Source organism: Dromiciops gliroides, chromosome 1 (assembly GCF_019393635.1).
Source record: "Dromiciops gliroides isolate mDroGli1 chromosome 1, mDroGli1.pri, whole genome shotgun sequence".
Classification (NCBI taxonomy): domain Eukaryota; kingdom Metazoa; phylum Chordata; class Mammalia; order Microbiotheria; family Microbiotheriidae; genus Dromiciops; species Dromiciops gliroides.
In genome coordinates this window covers 271,464,593-271,482,651 of record NC_057861.1, presented here as the reverse complement: position 1 = coordinate 271,482,651, position 18,059 = coordinate 271,464,593, and the positions used below count along the sequence as shown (strand labels likewise).

Here is an 18,059-nt window from a genome sequence, read left to right as displayed (position 1 = left end):
ACACTTGATACTTACTAGCTGTGTGACCCTGGGCAAGTCACTTAACCGCCATAGCCCCGCAAAAAAAAAATCACCTACTAGGTGTCAGACACCCTCTTAAGCACTTTACAAATGTCTCAATTGATCCTAGCAACAAGCCTGGGAGGAAGGTGATATTATTATCTGTGTTTTACAGTCAAGAAAGCTGAGGCAGACATAGGTTAAGTGATTTGCCCAGGGTCAGACAGCTATTGTCTTAAGTGTCCATGCCTGGTTTTGAAATCACGTTTTCCTAGTTCTCAGGCCATTGTGTCACCTCACTGCCTCTAAACACTACAGAATATATCAGATGTATTTAGTGAAGTATAGCGTATATGCCAAGTCACCAGTGATTAAGGTAAGAAAAAATAGTAATTTGGAATTAACAGTTTGCCATCATTTTATTGGCATGTTATCATAACACCTGACACATGGATTTCTTGATTGTCTTGGGTTATAAATTTGCATGTCAGTGCAGAGGATATGTATCTAAAATGTAATAAAATCTCATCTTATGGACCAAAGAATGAATCAGTTTACTAGAAATAAATTTTAACAGAAATAGCTCTTTCAACATAGGAGTCAACCCATATATCTTTACACAAGAGAGAGTTTAAGTGAATACAAATTACCCCCACTCCTTTTTTTACCATTCTGAATGTTAAATATGGAAATCAGAAACATGATACAGGCACTTGTAGTTTTGCTGCCAGCTTAAGTATGCACTTCAGAGGTCCTCCCTAACTCTAATTACCCATACCAGATAAGATCTGATTGAACATGGCTACCTATGTGTTGTACCTTACCTGTAAACAGCTGATGGAGGGTTTAATGGTCCCAGGTTGAACTGTTTTTACTGTACTAGGAGTACAAGAGTAAGCAACATATCCATAAGGACAATAGTTTATAAGTGACCTTCTGTCCTTTCCAAGAAAATGTGGACCTAGGAAATGAGACATCTTTTGACCTCTTGAGGAGAGAGGGAAGGAGGGAGGGAGGGAGGGAAGGAGAGAGAGAGAGAGAGAGAGAGAGAGAGAGAGAGAGAGAGAGAGAGAGAGAGAGAGAGAGAGAGAGAGAAGGAATAAAATACTTTCTTATAAACTGAAAGTTTTCCTTTCCTCTGTCAAGTTCTCTGCAACCAACTCCAACCTCTCAAGTTGAATTTAATTTCATTCAAATACACTGAGTCATGCTCCAGGCTAATTGTACTCCAGAAACAGAATGATAGCTGGGAGGGATGTGTATGTTAGAAGTAGTCTCAGTCAGATGGAACTTGAAATTTCAGAAAAGATCTCGTCTACATGAAAATGTTCCAAGCAGCCCCTTTGGCATAAATCTCTTCTGGGCTTCAATAAAATTTCTGTTGTTAATGGAGCATACAAAATAACTTAAACAATAAATGTCATCTTGCACAAGGATTCCTGTTTAAACCATTATGAACCTTCTTTCTTTAAGCAGTGGCTTTCCATGCATTCCAAAGGCTGTCCATATGGTAGAACCTAAAGGTGATTTATCAGAAGGACACTTTTCAGAGTTGTGGTGCTATTTGGGTAAGCTGTTAAGTGAAACTTGGGTCCTGTGTTGAGCAGTCAGAGTTGGTTGGTTGTCCCATGTGTATATGTTATGTAGTAAGTCTTGAGCATTTTCCTGTTTAGAAAGCAGATGAAAATAGCCTTGAATGATCATGCAAGTGTTAACCATATGGATCTCATTTAAGCTGACCATATCATTGGAATTTCAAAAAGAGCGAGATGTCCAGTTAAGAGTGGTCAGGATGATGAAGAGCTTCAAGTTTATGCCATATGAGGAGCATAATAAGGAACTGAAAAATGTTTGGCGTGGAGAAGAGACTTGGGTTGGAGAGAGGGACATGACAGTGTTTGAGGAAATGTCATATGGAAGACACGTGTGCGCTACACATAGTAAACACAATAATTGCTTGGTGGCCATTGGCAAACTGACTGAAAGAGAGATTAGACTTATTCTGTTTGGTTCCAAAGGGAAGAACTATATGAACAGTGGACAGAAGTTGCAAAGAAGCCATTTTAAACTTGAAATCAGAAAAAATTTCCTGATGATTAGAACTATCCAAAAGTGGGAAGTATTGAGTTCCTCCCTGTGCCCCTACCCCACGGAAGTCTTTAAGCAAAGATTCCTTGGGTTAGATATGTGGTAGAGGTCATTTTTCAGGTGGGAGAGGTCTGTGTTGGGTTAGGTGGCCAACGAGGTCTCTTCCAATTCTGAAATGTTGTGATTTGTCAATTTTTGTAAATAAAAATAAAAACTCATCTCTGTTCCAGAAAGCCACTTTTGGTTGCTTGTATCATTTCCCTTTTGTACAGAACCAATCATGGTTGTAAGGTTTACAGAACTGGTCATTCAGTTACCTATTGACTCCATTACCTACTAAAGTGAGGATTATGCAGTGTAGTACAACTAAGATCTCCTTGCCATGAATCCCAATTAGCAGTCACTTCTGCCTATCTCTTCTGCATCTGAACCTTATTGTGTGTCATATTCTCTACTGAAATGAGCTCATCCTTCCTCTTTGCCAAATCAGAGCATACTTACCTGCAAAACTCCTCTTTTTTTTTTTTTTTGAGGGGCAATTGGGGTTAAGTGACTTGCCCAGGGTCACACAGCTAGTAAGTGTTAAGTGTCTGAGGCCGGATTTGAACTCAGGTACTTCTGAATCCAGGGCCGGTGCTCCATCCACTGCGCCATCTAGCTGCCCCCAAAACTCCTCTTAAAACTAAAATGAAATTGAATACCAAAACCTTTCTAGATAACAATTACTTTAGGGCTCTCATATTTTCCTAGTTCTGATTCTTTTTCTGCATACGACTGGAATTTAGCATATGCACTTATCTGATTTTATTTCCAGTGTAGGGTAGGTAACTCGATATCTCCTGTCTTTCTACTTTGGGAAGCATTTGTTTATATTTCATGTACAGTTTCCTACCCAGTTTCCCATTAGTAAATATCTGTCTCTTCCTAAGTCTCCTTTCTCTCAGGAACATCATCTTTCCGGTCACCCAGGTTCATAACTTTGTATTCTAGTCATCCATGACCCCTCATTCTCTTTCATCCTTTGCATCCAGCTATTGGCTAAATCTTTATCAATGCTCCGTCCACAACATCTCTGACATCTACCCTCCTTCTTTCCTCTCACATAACCACTACCATATTTCAAGCCCCACATCCACTATCTCCTATACTATTTCATTTACCTCCTAATTGGTCTCTCTCTTCCTCCAGTCTGCTCTCTAAGTCATCCTCCATACTTCTTCCAGTTGATATTTCTAAAGTGCAGCTCTGATGTAACATACTTCTCTCCCACCACATGCACTTGAGAAGCATCAGAAGCTACCTATTAACTCTTGAACAGATATTCTTAACTTTAGAATAGTGTCTAGCATACACTCAAAAAAATACCTGTTTCCTTCACTTTTTTTGTATAATAGACTTGTAACGATTGGAATGACGCCACCTGCTGGAAACTTACTGTAGAAGAGTTCCGCCCATGAAGCGAAGGTCTTTGAGGGCAAGACCAGGAGTCTTTTCTTTGGCATCAGGAAGTGACATTGGCTAGTGAGAGGAAGAAGGAAGGGACTAGCGCTCTGTCTCGTACTCTTTCCTCTGGACTCTGGTGGAGAGCGGAGCTAGAAATGTGCTCTCCCTTTAATAGATAGGGATCTAGGCCTTTCTCTCTCTCTTTACCAAATTCTTATTCTCCTTAATAAATGCTTAAAATTCTAACTCTTGCTAAAGCTTATAATTTATTGGTGACCACTCATAAGATATTTTAGACAGACTAGCTAGAATTTTAGCCCTTAACAGACTGCTTTTAGTAATCGGGTGAAGCTGTTGGACCCCTTTTCAGAGTAATATTCTTAAGATCATAAAATGAAATATGTAGGATTCCACAGGAGAACAAATATACTGAAATACAGTTAGAAAAATACTTTTTCGAAATTAAAATTTCACAGACCCCCAGGTTTAGAAATCTTGCATCTCAAGGGAAGAGTCTTCTATTTGGTATTTAAAGTCTTTCACAATCTTCCCCAACCTAGCTTTTGAGATTGATTCCCATGGTCTTTTCATGGCTACATTCTAGCCAAACTAGCCTATTTGCTGTTCCTTACACACAGTATTCTATCCCCTACCTTCATTCCTTCACCCATGCCTGTAACACACTCTGTCCTCATTTCTCCCTCTTAGAATCCCTATTTTTCATAAAGACTCAGTTCAGGTGCCATCTCCTGCAAGATACTTTTACTAATTTCCCAGTTGGTAGTGGTATCCACCTGCCTATTAGTTTAGCATTGAGGGTTACTACTAATTGCCTAAAAACTGGAGCAATGACTGTAAAAAAGCAAATGATTCTTCAAGGAGTAATCACAGCTTTTGATCAAAGGAGAGGGCTACATTCATATTGGGCAGGGTAAAGTAATCATTAGGTTATTCAAAAAAGCTGGAAAATGAGTAAGTAAAGGCCCATATGTTCAGCATAGCCAAGATGTTCTGCATGGGTCCAATAGGATAAACAAAATAATCCTCCAAAGAGATCTTCTAGCACTATGTATTTTCTAGGGAAAAGTGGGGTTTAGTGTCGATACACTTTAACAAACATTAGCAGCGTTAAGTGCTAAGCACTGTTCTGGTGCTGATGATACAAAGACAAAAATAAATCATCATTGATCTCCAAAACTACTATTTGTGGAATACAATATGTACATGGGTAAGGAAATACAAATTATATGTTATAGGTACGCAGAAATACTTATTCATTTCAAGAGGGGAAGGATGATGGTAAATGAGGGGAGCAAGAAAGGAAGTGACACTAACTATGCTTTCAAGAGAGCTAGACTCTCTGGGGAGGAGGTGTATTTTCAACCTGAGAGAGCTGTTGGACACAGATGGAAGATGGAGCATCACTGATGGACAGCTACTAGGTCTATTTGACTGCAATAGAGAGTATGGTATGGGAAATAATAGACCAAGTACCTCCTGCTGGGAAACATTTTCCCCCTCCCTCTCTAGCCTTTCTTGGGGTTCATTCACCAAATTGTAAAAACTTGGCAGCTTGGCTTTTCTCTGGTCTCTGTTCCCTACTTTGGAATTTATTTAAGTGATACCCTTCTATTTCCAGATGTCTAAAGTCTATGTTATGTGCCGAGTTCTTTTGTAAAGAGATAAAGTTTAATGAAATTAAGATTTAAAAAAAAAATACCCATTTTAAGCTGTTTCACTTCTCCTCACAAGACACATAATCTCCTTAGTCTGGGCACTTCACTGACCATCCCTCACTTATCATCTCTTCTGTGACTTCCTGGCCTTCCTTCAGGTCTCACCTAATATCCTACCTTCTGTAAGAAGCCTTTTCCAATCTCTCTTGTTGTTATTATTTTCCTTCTGAGTTAATCTTCATTTTATCTGGTATATATCTTATACACAGTTATTATGAATTTTTTGAGGGCAGGGAATTTTTTAACCTTTTTTTTTTTGGTATCCCCAGCACTTAGCATAGTATCTGGCATATAGTAGGAAATTAACACATGCTTATTGACTTTAGGAATGGGTAAGATGACATTAACTGATTTTTCTATGAAATCAAACACAACCTGTTGAACTTTTTCTTGTGCATTGTTATTTCCAACCTTTCTTTAATAATTAGCATTTAACCTAGTCTTATAAAGATGAATATTTAAGTTAGTCATATAACACAAATGATTTTTCTTTTTCTTTTAAGTATTCAGAACATGCATCATCAGGAAAATGGCCTAGTTATATGTATATAGTCCAGAAATTGAATACTACAATACTACATTGATTCCATTTGTCCATTGATGTCCATTCTGTCCATGATGCTCATTCTGTCCATTTATCTGATATTTGGGAGGGACATTTTTCCATTTTGGACTTTAGGCTTCCCAATGATTAAGGATGAGAATATAGATCTATATATGCATTATAATTTTTATTTTGCAATTTGTCCCTAACAGTGAATTTATCACTTATCTATCTAGGAAGAAAAAATGAAAATGCTTGCAGAGGAGCTCCAAAAACTTGCGCTTTAATAGAAAAATTTCCAGAAACAACAGGGTGCAGAAGAGGACAGGTATTTCTGACTTTTTTCAGTATTCCTGTAGACTGGAGGTAGCAAATAAATGATCTCCGATGATTTGAAAAGGATAGTTCAATTTCTTTGTTTCACTGAAAGCTGCTTTTATTTAATACTAGTTTTAATGGGCCAGAATTTCACATAGTTCACATAAAAATATGAGGCTGGAAAATATATTTCTCTATGACTTTTAGAAAATGTTAATTATTGGTTTTAATCACCTCAGAAATAAAGAGATAGAAAACCCAAGTCTCCCGAAATCTCTAATCCTAAATGACAAAAATATAGGTGTCACTTGAGATTGGCAATTCTTCAGCCACCTGACAAATATTTGAATGAAGAAGCCCTGATTAAAAGACTGTATCTTTTTCCCCCCTGCAGATCAAATATTCTGTCATGCACCCAGGTACTCATGTCTGGCCTCACACAGGGCCTACAAACTGTAGGCTAAGGATGCATCTGGGACTGGTGATACCCAAGGAAGGCTGCAAGATCCGTTGTGCCCAAGAGACCAAGTATGCCTTATTCCTTTACCTTCGTTCTCATTTAGGGGAATCTTGGTTTATTGTAGGAGAGCATTTTTATTTAATGAGTTCATGGTTTAAAATAATAACTTTTGGGGCAGCTAGGTGGCACAGTAGATAAAGCACTGGCCCTGGATTCAGGAGGACCTGAGTTCGAATCTGCCCTCAGACACTTGACACTTACTAGCTGTGTGACACTGGGCAAATCACTTAACCCTCATTGCCCTGGACTCCCACCAATAAAATAATAACTTTCAGTTGATCAAAGATTTAGAATTGTAAGGAACCTTGAACATCATTGAGTCTAACTCCCCCTCTCCCCATTTTACAGATCAGGCAACCAAAGCCCTGGGAGGTTAAACCACTTGTCCAGGATTACACAGCTAAATTTCTGACTTTTACATACTACTTTAAATCTGCAAAGTTCTTTACACAGACTTTCATTTGATCTTCCTAATTACTGGTGAGGTAGATACTTAGAGGTATCATCACACTCATTTTACATATGAAGAAACTTAGTGTGAGAGGAATTAAGTAACTTGCTTTCAGTCACACAGCTAAGTGTGTAACAGAATCCAAATCCAAAGCAGTCAATGTCTGCTGTGCCCCATTATTTTATGTATTAACGTATATGTAACTTAGACTAAAATTTCTTAAGCAGTTTCCTTTCTATTAAGCTTTCTGTAGTATAGTACAAAGTATCCTGGGGAAAGAATTAGTATACCTGGATTCTCCTCCAAGCTTTGCCAGCAGCTAACTTTGTGACCTGGGCCAACTCATGTCACCTCTCCTAGATGCTTCCACCTTATCTTTAAAATTGCAATATTGAAAGGGTTGGATTTTAGGGATTCAATGTCACACTTAATTATACACTAGCTTGTATTATTTTCTTTTGATTCATGTGTTTTTGTTTTTTCTCCTGTGCTAAATGATAAACTCCTTCTCTTCATCTTCTGTCCTACTTACAGCAAGCACCTACCACACAGTAGGTGGCCAGTAAATACCCATTGATTATATGGCAAGTAGAAATAACTGCTGCCCCAAATGTAGAATTTGAAAAATAATCCAATTGACTTTACATCCTTACAAGAGATAAGGGTTGTAAATTCCATTCCTAACTCTGCCACTCACACTGATTGTAACAATAAGCAAGAAATTTGTCCTCTTCATTACTCAGCTCCTGCTTTGTTAAAATTTGAATGTCATTGTTAACCCACTTCACTAGCTTATGAGGAGCTACTTGTAAAAAAAAAATAATTGGCAGAAATTTTACTTTGCAGATGATTAGAAAGCCATGTTAATGATCATTGTGCTTGCTAGCTATCCTTCTACATACTGTTATGTCGAAATACTAACATAGTCTCTTTTGGGTAAGGCCAGTAATAATCATCAGTGAGTATTATTGCCCCTCATCATCATTATTGTTCACTGTAAAGTAGTTTACAGTGATTAGGACTCCACTGTAGCATCATGTTGTGTTGGGTTATGCTTATTATTAAGGGCGATCCTTGCACACGCTTTATGATGAGGAAAACAGGCTATTTTGAGAGAGCATTGTCCAAAAAAGAAATCAAGTTCAGTGTAACATTTAGTGAGAGAGAACTGCAAGCTATCAGAATGAGTCAATATATATTTATCACTATCTGAGGATGGTAGAGAATGGTTTGAAATCTGGAAGTTTCTTGCTGTTTTTGTTGAAACGGGATTGGTGTCAAAATATACACACAGAGGAATCAGTCTTCCTTATTCTGTGTAATAGGAAGCAGTTTTTCAGAGCTCCTCAAAGGCCTAAACAGTGGGCAATTTGTAGCAATTTCTAGATTGGAGTTCTCAGGTAGTAATAATCTGATTGCTGTTTCTTCAAACGTGATAGGACTCCTGCAGGTTTATGGCTCATTTAAATATAACATTACCACAGTCCATACCACCGCAGATGTTAAGTGCATGTCCTTTATTGGCTGAGAAGCACATAAGTTTCTCAGTATTTTATTTCCATAAATAAAATAGTCTTTTTAAGTGTGTTTACCTGTTGAAATTGGCAGAAGATTGGAAACAGCAGCTGAGAGGCCTTTTTCTTCTTGGCTGGGGACTTCTATTCAAGTTCACAGAGTTGTCACCACCCGCTTGCTATATATTCTGGGTCATGTAAAATGATTTGGTGATCTCCAGTTTGGTCCCAATGAAGTGGAATCTGTTGATCCCCATACCACTAACACAGCTGTATTTAATTGTCACCTTCATTGACCATAGAAGCTGTGAAACCTAGTCTTGAATAATTCCAGAAAGGAAATCATCATTACATTTCTGTAAGAGGCTCCCTCCAAAACTATGATTGAAACATGTTAATAGAATGAGCTCCCTTGACTATTCAGTGTTTCTGCCTGTAGATATGTCATTCCAAAATGTCAGGCCAAGGTTATATATGGCTAGAAAGCAAAACTCTGCCATTATGTTACTGACAAAGCCAGGGAAAATTAAGAGAGAAAAATATTAATTTGTACTGGAATATAAATTTTACTGATGTCTTTTGGCTTAACATCACAGAAATTTCAATCCTCCCCTACACGTATACACACACACACACACACACACACACATACACACACACTCCAGATTAAGTGTTCCCATGTGACAAAAAAAACCAATAAAATAAAATTATCCTACACAGTGACTATCATATACAATGTTCTGTCCTGATACTCCCCTCCCTATCTCTTTACCATGATGAGGGAGGTATGTTTCATTAGATAAAAAAACTGTTTCCTTATGGTATTTTCATTAGCTTTCCAGTTTTTCAGAGTTTGACTTCTTTTTAGGGTGATCTTTTCATTACATTGTTGTAGTCATATGTATTATTATCTTGGTTCTGATTATTTCACTCTATCAATTCTTATAAATCCTCACATTAACTTCTTATTATATTGTATTCTATTTATTCATATGTCAGTTTTTTTCAGCCTTTGCCCAAACACAGAGTACTGCTTTGAATGTTTTGGTATATAGTGGACCTTTCTTTTTGTGTTTGACTTCCTTGGATTATATGCATTTTGTAGTTGTTTTAAATGGCATTTTGTTTGTATTATTATTATGTTAGTACTGTATAGAAATGCTCCTGATTGTTGTAAATCAAACTTGCTCAAACACTAATTAGTTTCTCATCATTGTCACCAGCAGATAATAAGTTTATCCCCCTCTTGCCAATGTTTATATCTTTGATTTTATTGTCATATTACTATAACTATTTCAGACAGATAAACAATTCTTTCAGCTCTGTGTTTTTCTGCTAATTTATCTTTTAGTTGGATTTATGCACTTCTGAGAGAGGGATGTTTGGGCCTCATGTTATTATTATAGTCCTCTATGTATCTTTTTTTTTTTTTTTAGTGAGGCAATTGGGGTTAAGTGACTTGCCCAGGGTCACACAGCTGGTAAGTGTTAAGTGTCTGAGGCCGGTTTTGAACTCAGGTACTCCTAACTCCAGGGCCGGTGCTCTATCCACTGGGCCATCTAGCTGCCCCTCTATGTATCTTTTTACATTTTCCCTAGCTTTTCTTGCAAGAACTTAGCCAACAGGCCATTTGGTGCATATATACTTAATGTTGGTTTTTGTTATTATTTTATTTATTTATTTAATATTTTTTATTTATTTTTTATTTTTTGCGGGGCAACCGGGGTTAAGTGACTTGCCCAGGGCCACACAGCTAGTTAGTGTTAAGTGTCTGAGGCCAGATTTGAACTCAGGTACTCCTGAATCCAGGCCCTGCGCTCTATCCACTGCGCCATCCAGCTGCCCCCTATACTTAATGTTGTTATTCCTTTCATCAGCTATAAAATTTCAAGCATAATGTAGTTGTGCTGTTTGTTTCAATTTCCTTTATACATTTTTATATTTATCTTTTCTGATATAATGAGTGTATCTTCTGCATTTGTAGGCTCACCTAAAATATTATACATTTTGTTCCTTGCTGTAATTTTTATTCTACACAATTTTATCAGTCCTGCTTTTCTAGACTCCAGGGCTCCTTGTGCAATTTTTTTTTCTAGTTTCTAGACTGATCTCTGGGACCTGGTTATCTAATGGTTAAAGGAGACTCATTCATAGTACAGGAGTCTGTTTCCAGTTCTACCACTGATTGACAGTGCATTTATAGACATTTCACACTCTTTGAGTTTCCTTTTTTCCCATAAAATGAGTAGAAAATACTTATTTGTTTTTAATCTATCCACAAAACATTATTTTTAAAAAATATTAACATCCTCTTTTTTTTTTCAAAGTTCCTTGAGTGACAGACTATTTAAGTACCTGGTATCATTACTCACTATTATTAATATCAGCACTAATCGTGCAACAAAATTTTTATTATTAAGTAGGTATTGCCAAAATTATTATTATTATTAATTATAATTATTATAATTTGATAAACAGCAGGGTTTTATAAAGGTACTTGATCTTGGGAGCAGATTTTCTGCAATCATTTTACAAACCAGAATAGATTTTTTTTTTTTCTTCAGCACATGAAATTCCAGATATAAGTTTTGGAAAAGCCCAAGTCATCCCTGGTGGGTTCAGAATCCTGCTTGAGACCTTGCATGAATTTGCTTCTATGAAAGCTGCTGGGAAGGGTTCCCAAGAAGACTTCTTTCCAGCGTGTTTCATGGGTTCTTTTATCCAAAGAGGCTCTTTCTATGTTATAATTTGAATGTTAACTTAATCATATCTGTTAAGCTTTTTTCACAAACTAAGTGGTCTGAAAAATTTTTATTTGCATTTCAATGATAGCCTTTGTTTTTAGCACAGAAGGGCTATAATAGACCTTTGACATCTTTATGATTCCTTTTGTTGTACAAAGACCTCTTGCTTTCCAAAGGCTGGTGATAGATGGGCCTTTGCTTTAACCTCTCCAGCCACTTCAGCCAAGCCTTTAGGTGAATTTTATTGTCTTGTGCTTTTATCTTTTAGTCTAGTAAGTGCTGCACTTTGAGGTATTTGCAAATCTGGCTCCATCTGATAATTGATGAAGATTTATTTATTTATTTGTTTTTAGTTTAAGCTTTTAAAAGGTATCCATGCCCAAAGTGAGGGAATTGAGTGCATGAGGCAATGTGAGAAGTTTACAAAGGGCAGGTACAAGTCAAATGGGACACATAGAGTGATGCATTTTTTATGGCCTTAAAAAAAATCAACCCCAAAATCATGTTGAGGGTCTATTTGAGTTGTTTTACTTTCCCTGGGGATGGAGGTGTGTATTCAGAAATAAATTCCCACATCAATGGTTTTCTCCTTTCCATATTTATGTTCAGTTTTTAGTCTTCCATTTGTCTTAATCCCTCTTGAATTAAGGGAGGAGTCCCTCCCTGCCAAATAAATAGGTAAACAAATAAATTTATAAGGAAAGAAAACTATCTATCTCATGGGCCATGTTTGATCCTCTTCAGTAGCCAAAAAGCAGGAGTCAGATGTCAGGACACCATTTCTCACCATAATTGCTTCCTTTTCATTTATTTTTTCCTCCCTCAATTTTTCTGCTTTTGATTGTCCTTATCTTTTTTCTTTTTTTGTTTCTCAAATTGGATTTTAAAAATTAATTACACAAGTGCAGAGTAGGGATAGACTTAAAATGGAAACTGATAGCAACATTTTTGTATATGGCTGATTTGTTTTGCTTAACTGTGCATATTTGTTGTGAAAGCTTTATTCTATTTTATTTTATTTTCATTAATTGGGGTAGGTGAGTGCGAAACAGAAAAAATGTTTGTTAACTAAATTTATTTATTTAAACAAAAAAAAGGTACAGGATAGGAGAAACAATCTGAATGATTTAGAGGTCTCCAATCAATGTTAACAGACAGAATGACAGCTTCCCAAAGAGCAAATTTAGTCCCAAGCTATAATAAAGGGAGGTAGTGTCCAGAAAGTGAAAAGTGATTTTCTCATTATTTTCCTCATTACTCCAACCACATCTTGATTATTATTTTCATTTTTGGATGCCATATTTCAGAAAGGATATTGCTAATTTGGGGCAACTAGGTGGCACAATGGATAGAGCTCCTGGCCTGGAGTCAGAATGACCTGAGTTCAAATCTGGTCTCAGACACTTACTAGCTATGTGACCCTGGGCGAATCACTCATGCCTCAGTTTCCTCATCTGTAAAATGAACTGGAGAAGAAAATGGCAAACCACTCCAGGATCTTTACCAAGAAAACCCCAAGGGGTCACAAAGAGTCCAACCTAAGTGAAATGACAGAATAACAACAACATTGCTAATCTGGAGGACCAGAACAGAGTTCTTTAAGATGAAATCAGGCCATAGGACAATCACTTGAAGGAATTTGGGATATTTAGTGCAGAGAAGAGAAAATTTGAAGAGGGAGAAAGGTTAGCTGTCTTGAAGTATTTGAATGGCCATGGAAGAAGGATTAGTGCATCTTTAGGAACAATGGATGGAAACTGCAGAGAGGCAGTTAAGGCTTGATATGTAAAACTGGCTAACAAAGCTATACAAAAGTTTAATGGATTATTTGAGGAGGTAAAGAATTCTCTTTTACTGCAGCCTTTCAAGTGGAAGTTGGATGAATATCTTTTGGGAGGTATTCTTGTTCAGATCCTGGTTAGACCACTGAGGACCCATCTAACCCAGAGGTTCTCTGGCTCTGACATTCTGGGGCAAAGTGCTACATTGTATGTGTTTTGAGAGGGGAGAGCAAGAGAGATGGGAAAGTTAAAAATGGAACTGTTAATAGTGGAAGGGCTAAAAGCCACTGTTTCCATTTTGATTCCAGCCCTCCTTAACAGTTTATTTTAAAGAAAACACCCCTCTTCCCACCCCCAAAATTCCCTCAGGTCTACACTTGACAATATCTACCTATTTACTACTTATAGACAATGAATAGCATAATATGGGCCAAGACTGTGGCCCTACATTATTTTTGTAAATTTTGGTGGGAAATGTGAGACTGAACAAGGAGACTGGATCCGAGTTTGTGGTCTAATGGTATACAAAGTGAGGTTGGTGGAAACAAATAGCTTTCTAACTGTTCAGTGACTAGCCAGCCTTAGTTTCTGAATGAAATTTAAAGGGAAAATAAGTTTGGAAAGCAAAACCAAGTCCATTCTTAACCTAGTTAAGCTATGTATTATAATAATAGGAATGCCGTCTAAGGATTCATTGTAATATTGTAGAAAGAACACTAAACTGATACTTAGGTGACCTGGGTTCTGGTGTTTTCTTTGTCATTAATTATTATCATCACTGTATGCAGTCTGTTCAACGCCGAACAAATACATTACCATCCCTGATCTTAGTTACTCAACTTAAAATTAGGGTGTTGAATTAGACAATACCCAAGACCCTTTCCAATTCCAAATTTCCATGATTCTCCTTCCTCCCATCTCTTCTTTTATAACCCTACTTCTCTAAGTTAGGATGACCAGGCATTGCTTAGTCTGCCAAGTGATATTGAAATAAGAAAAAAAGTTTTTTCTTGGGTCTTTTAAGAATTACATGCCCTTTCATTTCTCCTGGATGGCCTTCTCTTTCTTTCTTCAGGGCCATCCAGTAAGCGCTGATAACACCCCTGCTATTTGTGAGCCAGTGTGGTGCCCAGCACCAAGACAAAACATGTCTCCATCTATCCCTGCCCTCAAGTAACTTAAATTCTGCTACAGTTGACCTCGATTTTAGCTTTGTTTTTAAATAGTTTTGGATTTCATTTGGATTTGGATTGCATGAAAAATTGTTTGAATAAGTTATGATAGCCATTTTCTTGTAGGTTTACTTGCTGCCCTCAAGGAGTGTACAAAATATTTAATTTATCAGTTACTTTGAAAAAGTTATTTTCAAATGTATTGTGTGCTATAACACATTGTGTGCCATAACATAATTTTAGCACTTTGCTGTACGTGTTCTTAATCTTGTGCCTTAAAATATGGATATCTTTTGATTGAATAACCCGAAGCCCAGTCGGTATTTTCTTTCTTTCTCTTTCTTTCTTTCTTTCTTTCTTTCTTTCATTGGGGCAGTGAGGGTTAAGTGACTTGCCCAGGGTCACACAGCTAGTAAGTATCAAGTGTCTGAGAGCGGATTTGAACTCAGGTCCTCCTGAATCCAGGACCTGTACTTTATCCACTGCACCATCTAGCTACCCCCCAGTCAGCATTTTCTAACTGATATTTTGCATTTTTAACAATGGGCTTTTATTTAAGTAGAATATGTACGGTATAATAAACTAACTTTCATAATGAAATTTGGTTTTAGAAAATCAAGCCTTTTTGAAAAATATGCAGTTTAACTAGAGGCCAATTTTGTGTTTTATATTTGTATCCTTACCACTAAACACAGTGCCTTTGACTTAGAAAGGCCAAAATTCTGTTCTGTTTTGGGTTTAGATTATGTTATACAATGAAGAGAGAATATGCTGTTACAGAAAGAATGAAAAGATGGATTTGAAGTAACAGGGTCCTGAATTAGAATCCTAGCTCTGCTATTTATTATCCATATGACTTTGAGCAAGCCAATTCACCTATGTGGGCCTCAGTTTCCTCAACTGTAAAACAAAAGGGTTGGACTAAATGACTTCTGAGGTCCAGCTCTAAATCTGTCATCTTTTCACTTTAAATTTTTAAAAATGTTTTTTCTACCACAACCTGAAGAGTCATCTGTATTTTATATATGGGGAAACTGAGACTGAGGAGGTTAATTAAGTCCATGGTCACATAGCTAGTAAGGATCTCAATCCCAAGTCTCCTAATTACAAATACTATGATCTTTCAATATCAAGCCAATTTTCCCTACTCTTCTCACCTCCATATACTTCTTGATTATATTTTATTTAGGTTAACATTAAAATATTTTGTATTTCTTTTTGTTTTTGTAGGGCAATAAGGGTTAAGTGACTTGCCCAGGGTCACACAGCTAGTAAGTGTCAAGTGTCTGAGGCCGGATTTGAACTCAGGTCCTCCTGAATCCAGGGCCAGTGCTTTATCTACTGTGCCATCTAGCTGCCCCATATTTTGTATTTCTTAAACATATGTCTATCAGTTGCTGATAGGGAGACACGCCAATAATGAATGGCATTGGTTTTTAAAATCTCCTATGTGGATGACATTAGCACAAAGAACAAAAGTTTCTAAATGTGTGTATATTCTGAACACAAAACAGTAGCAAGGAAACACCTGGTCTTACTGTTGCTGTGTTTTGGTAAAAAATAATAATCTTTTTAATGCCTCCTTTTTTGAACAGTGGTACTTTTCCCAAATAGAATAACATGACGTGGCTGTTCCTTGAAAAGGATAATCCTTTGCCTATGAAAAGCCAGGAAGGATGCCAGGGAGCTTTCACAAAAAGTCATCAGTCGTGTGATTATTCATAGGAAAACTATGCACTTTATGGAGAGCTGGTGGCCAATTCTTAACCCTTTGCTGACTAAACTGTCTGATAGAAGAGATTTTAAAAAAATGTTTCCAAGATATGTCATAGCCTCAGTACACTTTCAGCTCCATTCCATTTCTTCATCTATAATACTGAACAATAAGAATTCATGTTTATAATGAAGAACCACTGAATCTTGTAATGCCATTTGAGTCATCAAAGATATTATTAAATCATGCTTTTGATATCAAAATTCATTTTCAGAAATACATAAGAGCTTTGGTAAGCTAGCATTCACCCCAGATACCTGAACCTTAGATGACTGTAATAGAAAATGCCTTGTTTTTCTCTTACAGGATTTGGGAAGAGGGGAAAGTGCTCATCTTTGATGACTCCTTTGAACATGAGGTGTGGCAGGATGCAACTTCCCTGCGCCTGATCTTCATTGTGGATGTATGGCACCCAGAGCTGACCCCTCAGCAGAGGCGAAGTCTGCCTGCAATTTAACCCATATTGCAGGCTCAGAACACAAATGAGCAAGTCTCCTAATGTCTGTTTTATCTGCGTGGATGTGTAGACAGAGCCATAAATGCTGAAGTTCCTAATGCCTCTACTTGAATTGCAGCCTGAAAAATGCTAGCCTGCTCAGGTTTAGAAGATGCTGAAGGAATGGTTTGTCCAGTCCAGATCATTTAGAAATTGTCCTTCTCTGTTCCATGCTGCTCTGACGCTGACATTTAAAGTGAAAACATGAGACCTTCTATCTTCCCAGCCAAAGATTTTGCCCCTAGAATAGGTTTGTCAGTGTTTGTTGTTAGGAAATGTAGATAATGTGAGTGGATGGTTATCATTTTGTAATTTTTAAATGTAATTGTATTTTTCTATTAAGCTAGTCATAGAACATTTATTTTTATGAACCACTACGTTCTTTTCCTTTTTCTATCTTTTTTTTTTTTTATAAGCTGTGTAATGGCTTTACTTCTAGCTGTTTAGTGTTGTTATCTTTGGGTACTCTTTATCAAGGCAAGTTTTCCTCTGCTATTGTAATTCTTTTTTAGTATAAAGAAACTGGTATGAGAGAGAAAATATTATGTCCATACTGTGATGGACAGGAAAAAAGTAGAAAGCAGTAGCTCTGTCTAAAAAACCATGAAAATACCTTCCCTTTTTATCAGTTTAATTTTTCTTCTACCTGGAGGCCTGATATCAGACTAGCAACTCATTTGTGTTGATAAGAGACAAACTGAGTAAGTTGTTTATTTCTCTGAAGAAAAGTTTTGTCATTGAAAAATCGTGTGTAATACTTTAAAAATTGATCCCTGTAAGGTCACATTTAACTCTCATATAAGCCAGGAATTAGATTTTTTTTAAGAAAAAAAAAATTTCTACTAAAATTTTCCATTTCCCAAGATTAGGCAGGTGCTTGACAGGGGAATGAATCTAGGCCCTGTGGATCTTGACACCTTTAGCAGTCAGGGTCCAAGCCCTCCCTTATCTTTACACAGTATTAATCCTCTAGTACTTCAGAGGATTCCTACTATATTTTTCATGGATAAATTTTTGATAGTGTTATTCAGGATGACAGACTATAAAGGGTAATTACTGCAAATGGGAAAGTGCTAGGATCTTTGTTGAATATCGGGGTATTGTAAGAAATCATTTCTTCTTTAAAACAATTGGAAACACTCTTCCTACTGTCTTGCCTTAGTACAGAATTACTATATAAAATGAAAAGGAATGCCTTAAAATAAGTGTCAGGTTTGCATGGGTGAATTTTTTAGTAACACATATTACAAAGAAATAACAGTTAAAAGAATCATCTCCATAGATAATCAAATCACTACATAAGGTTTTAATGAAATAAAACATTTTGATTAAAAAAAAAGTAAAAGTGAAATGCACCCTTTGAAAGGTGTGCAATGTGATTTCTCTATTAAAAATGTGACGATAATCATGCACTGAATATCACTTAATGGGCCAAAATGAACAAAAATATTTATTAAATGTCACATTCGTACCATATT

General features: G+C 36.8%; 1 protein-coding gene across 1 annotated transcript in view; it reads left to right on the top strand.

The window, feature by feature from the left end:
- Positions 1-16,963, top strand: part of LOC122734357 (aspartyl/asparaginyl beta-hydroxylase-like) — a 182,034-nt gene extending 165,071 nt beyond the window's left edge. Inside the window, exons 20-22 of the mRNA XM_043975119.1 lie at positions 6,048-6,139; positions 6,524-6,657; positions 16,392-16,963. Coding sequence (XP_043831054.1) covers positions 6,048-6,139; positions 6,524-6,657; positions 16,392-16,542 — 377 coding nt within the window. The 3' untranslated portion in view covers positions 16,543-16,963. The remainder of the gene's footprint in view (positions 1-6,047; positions 6,140-6,523; positions 6,658-16,391) is intronic.
- Positions 16,964-18,059: the final 1,096 nt, after the last annotated feature.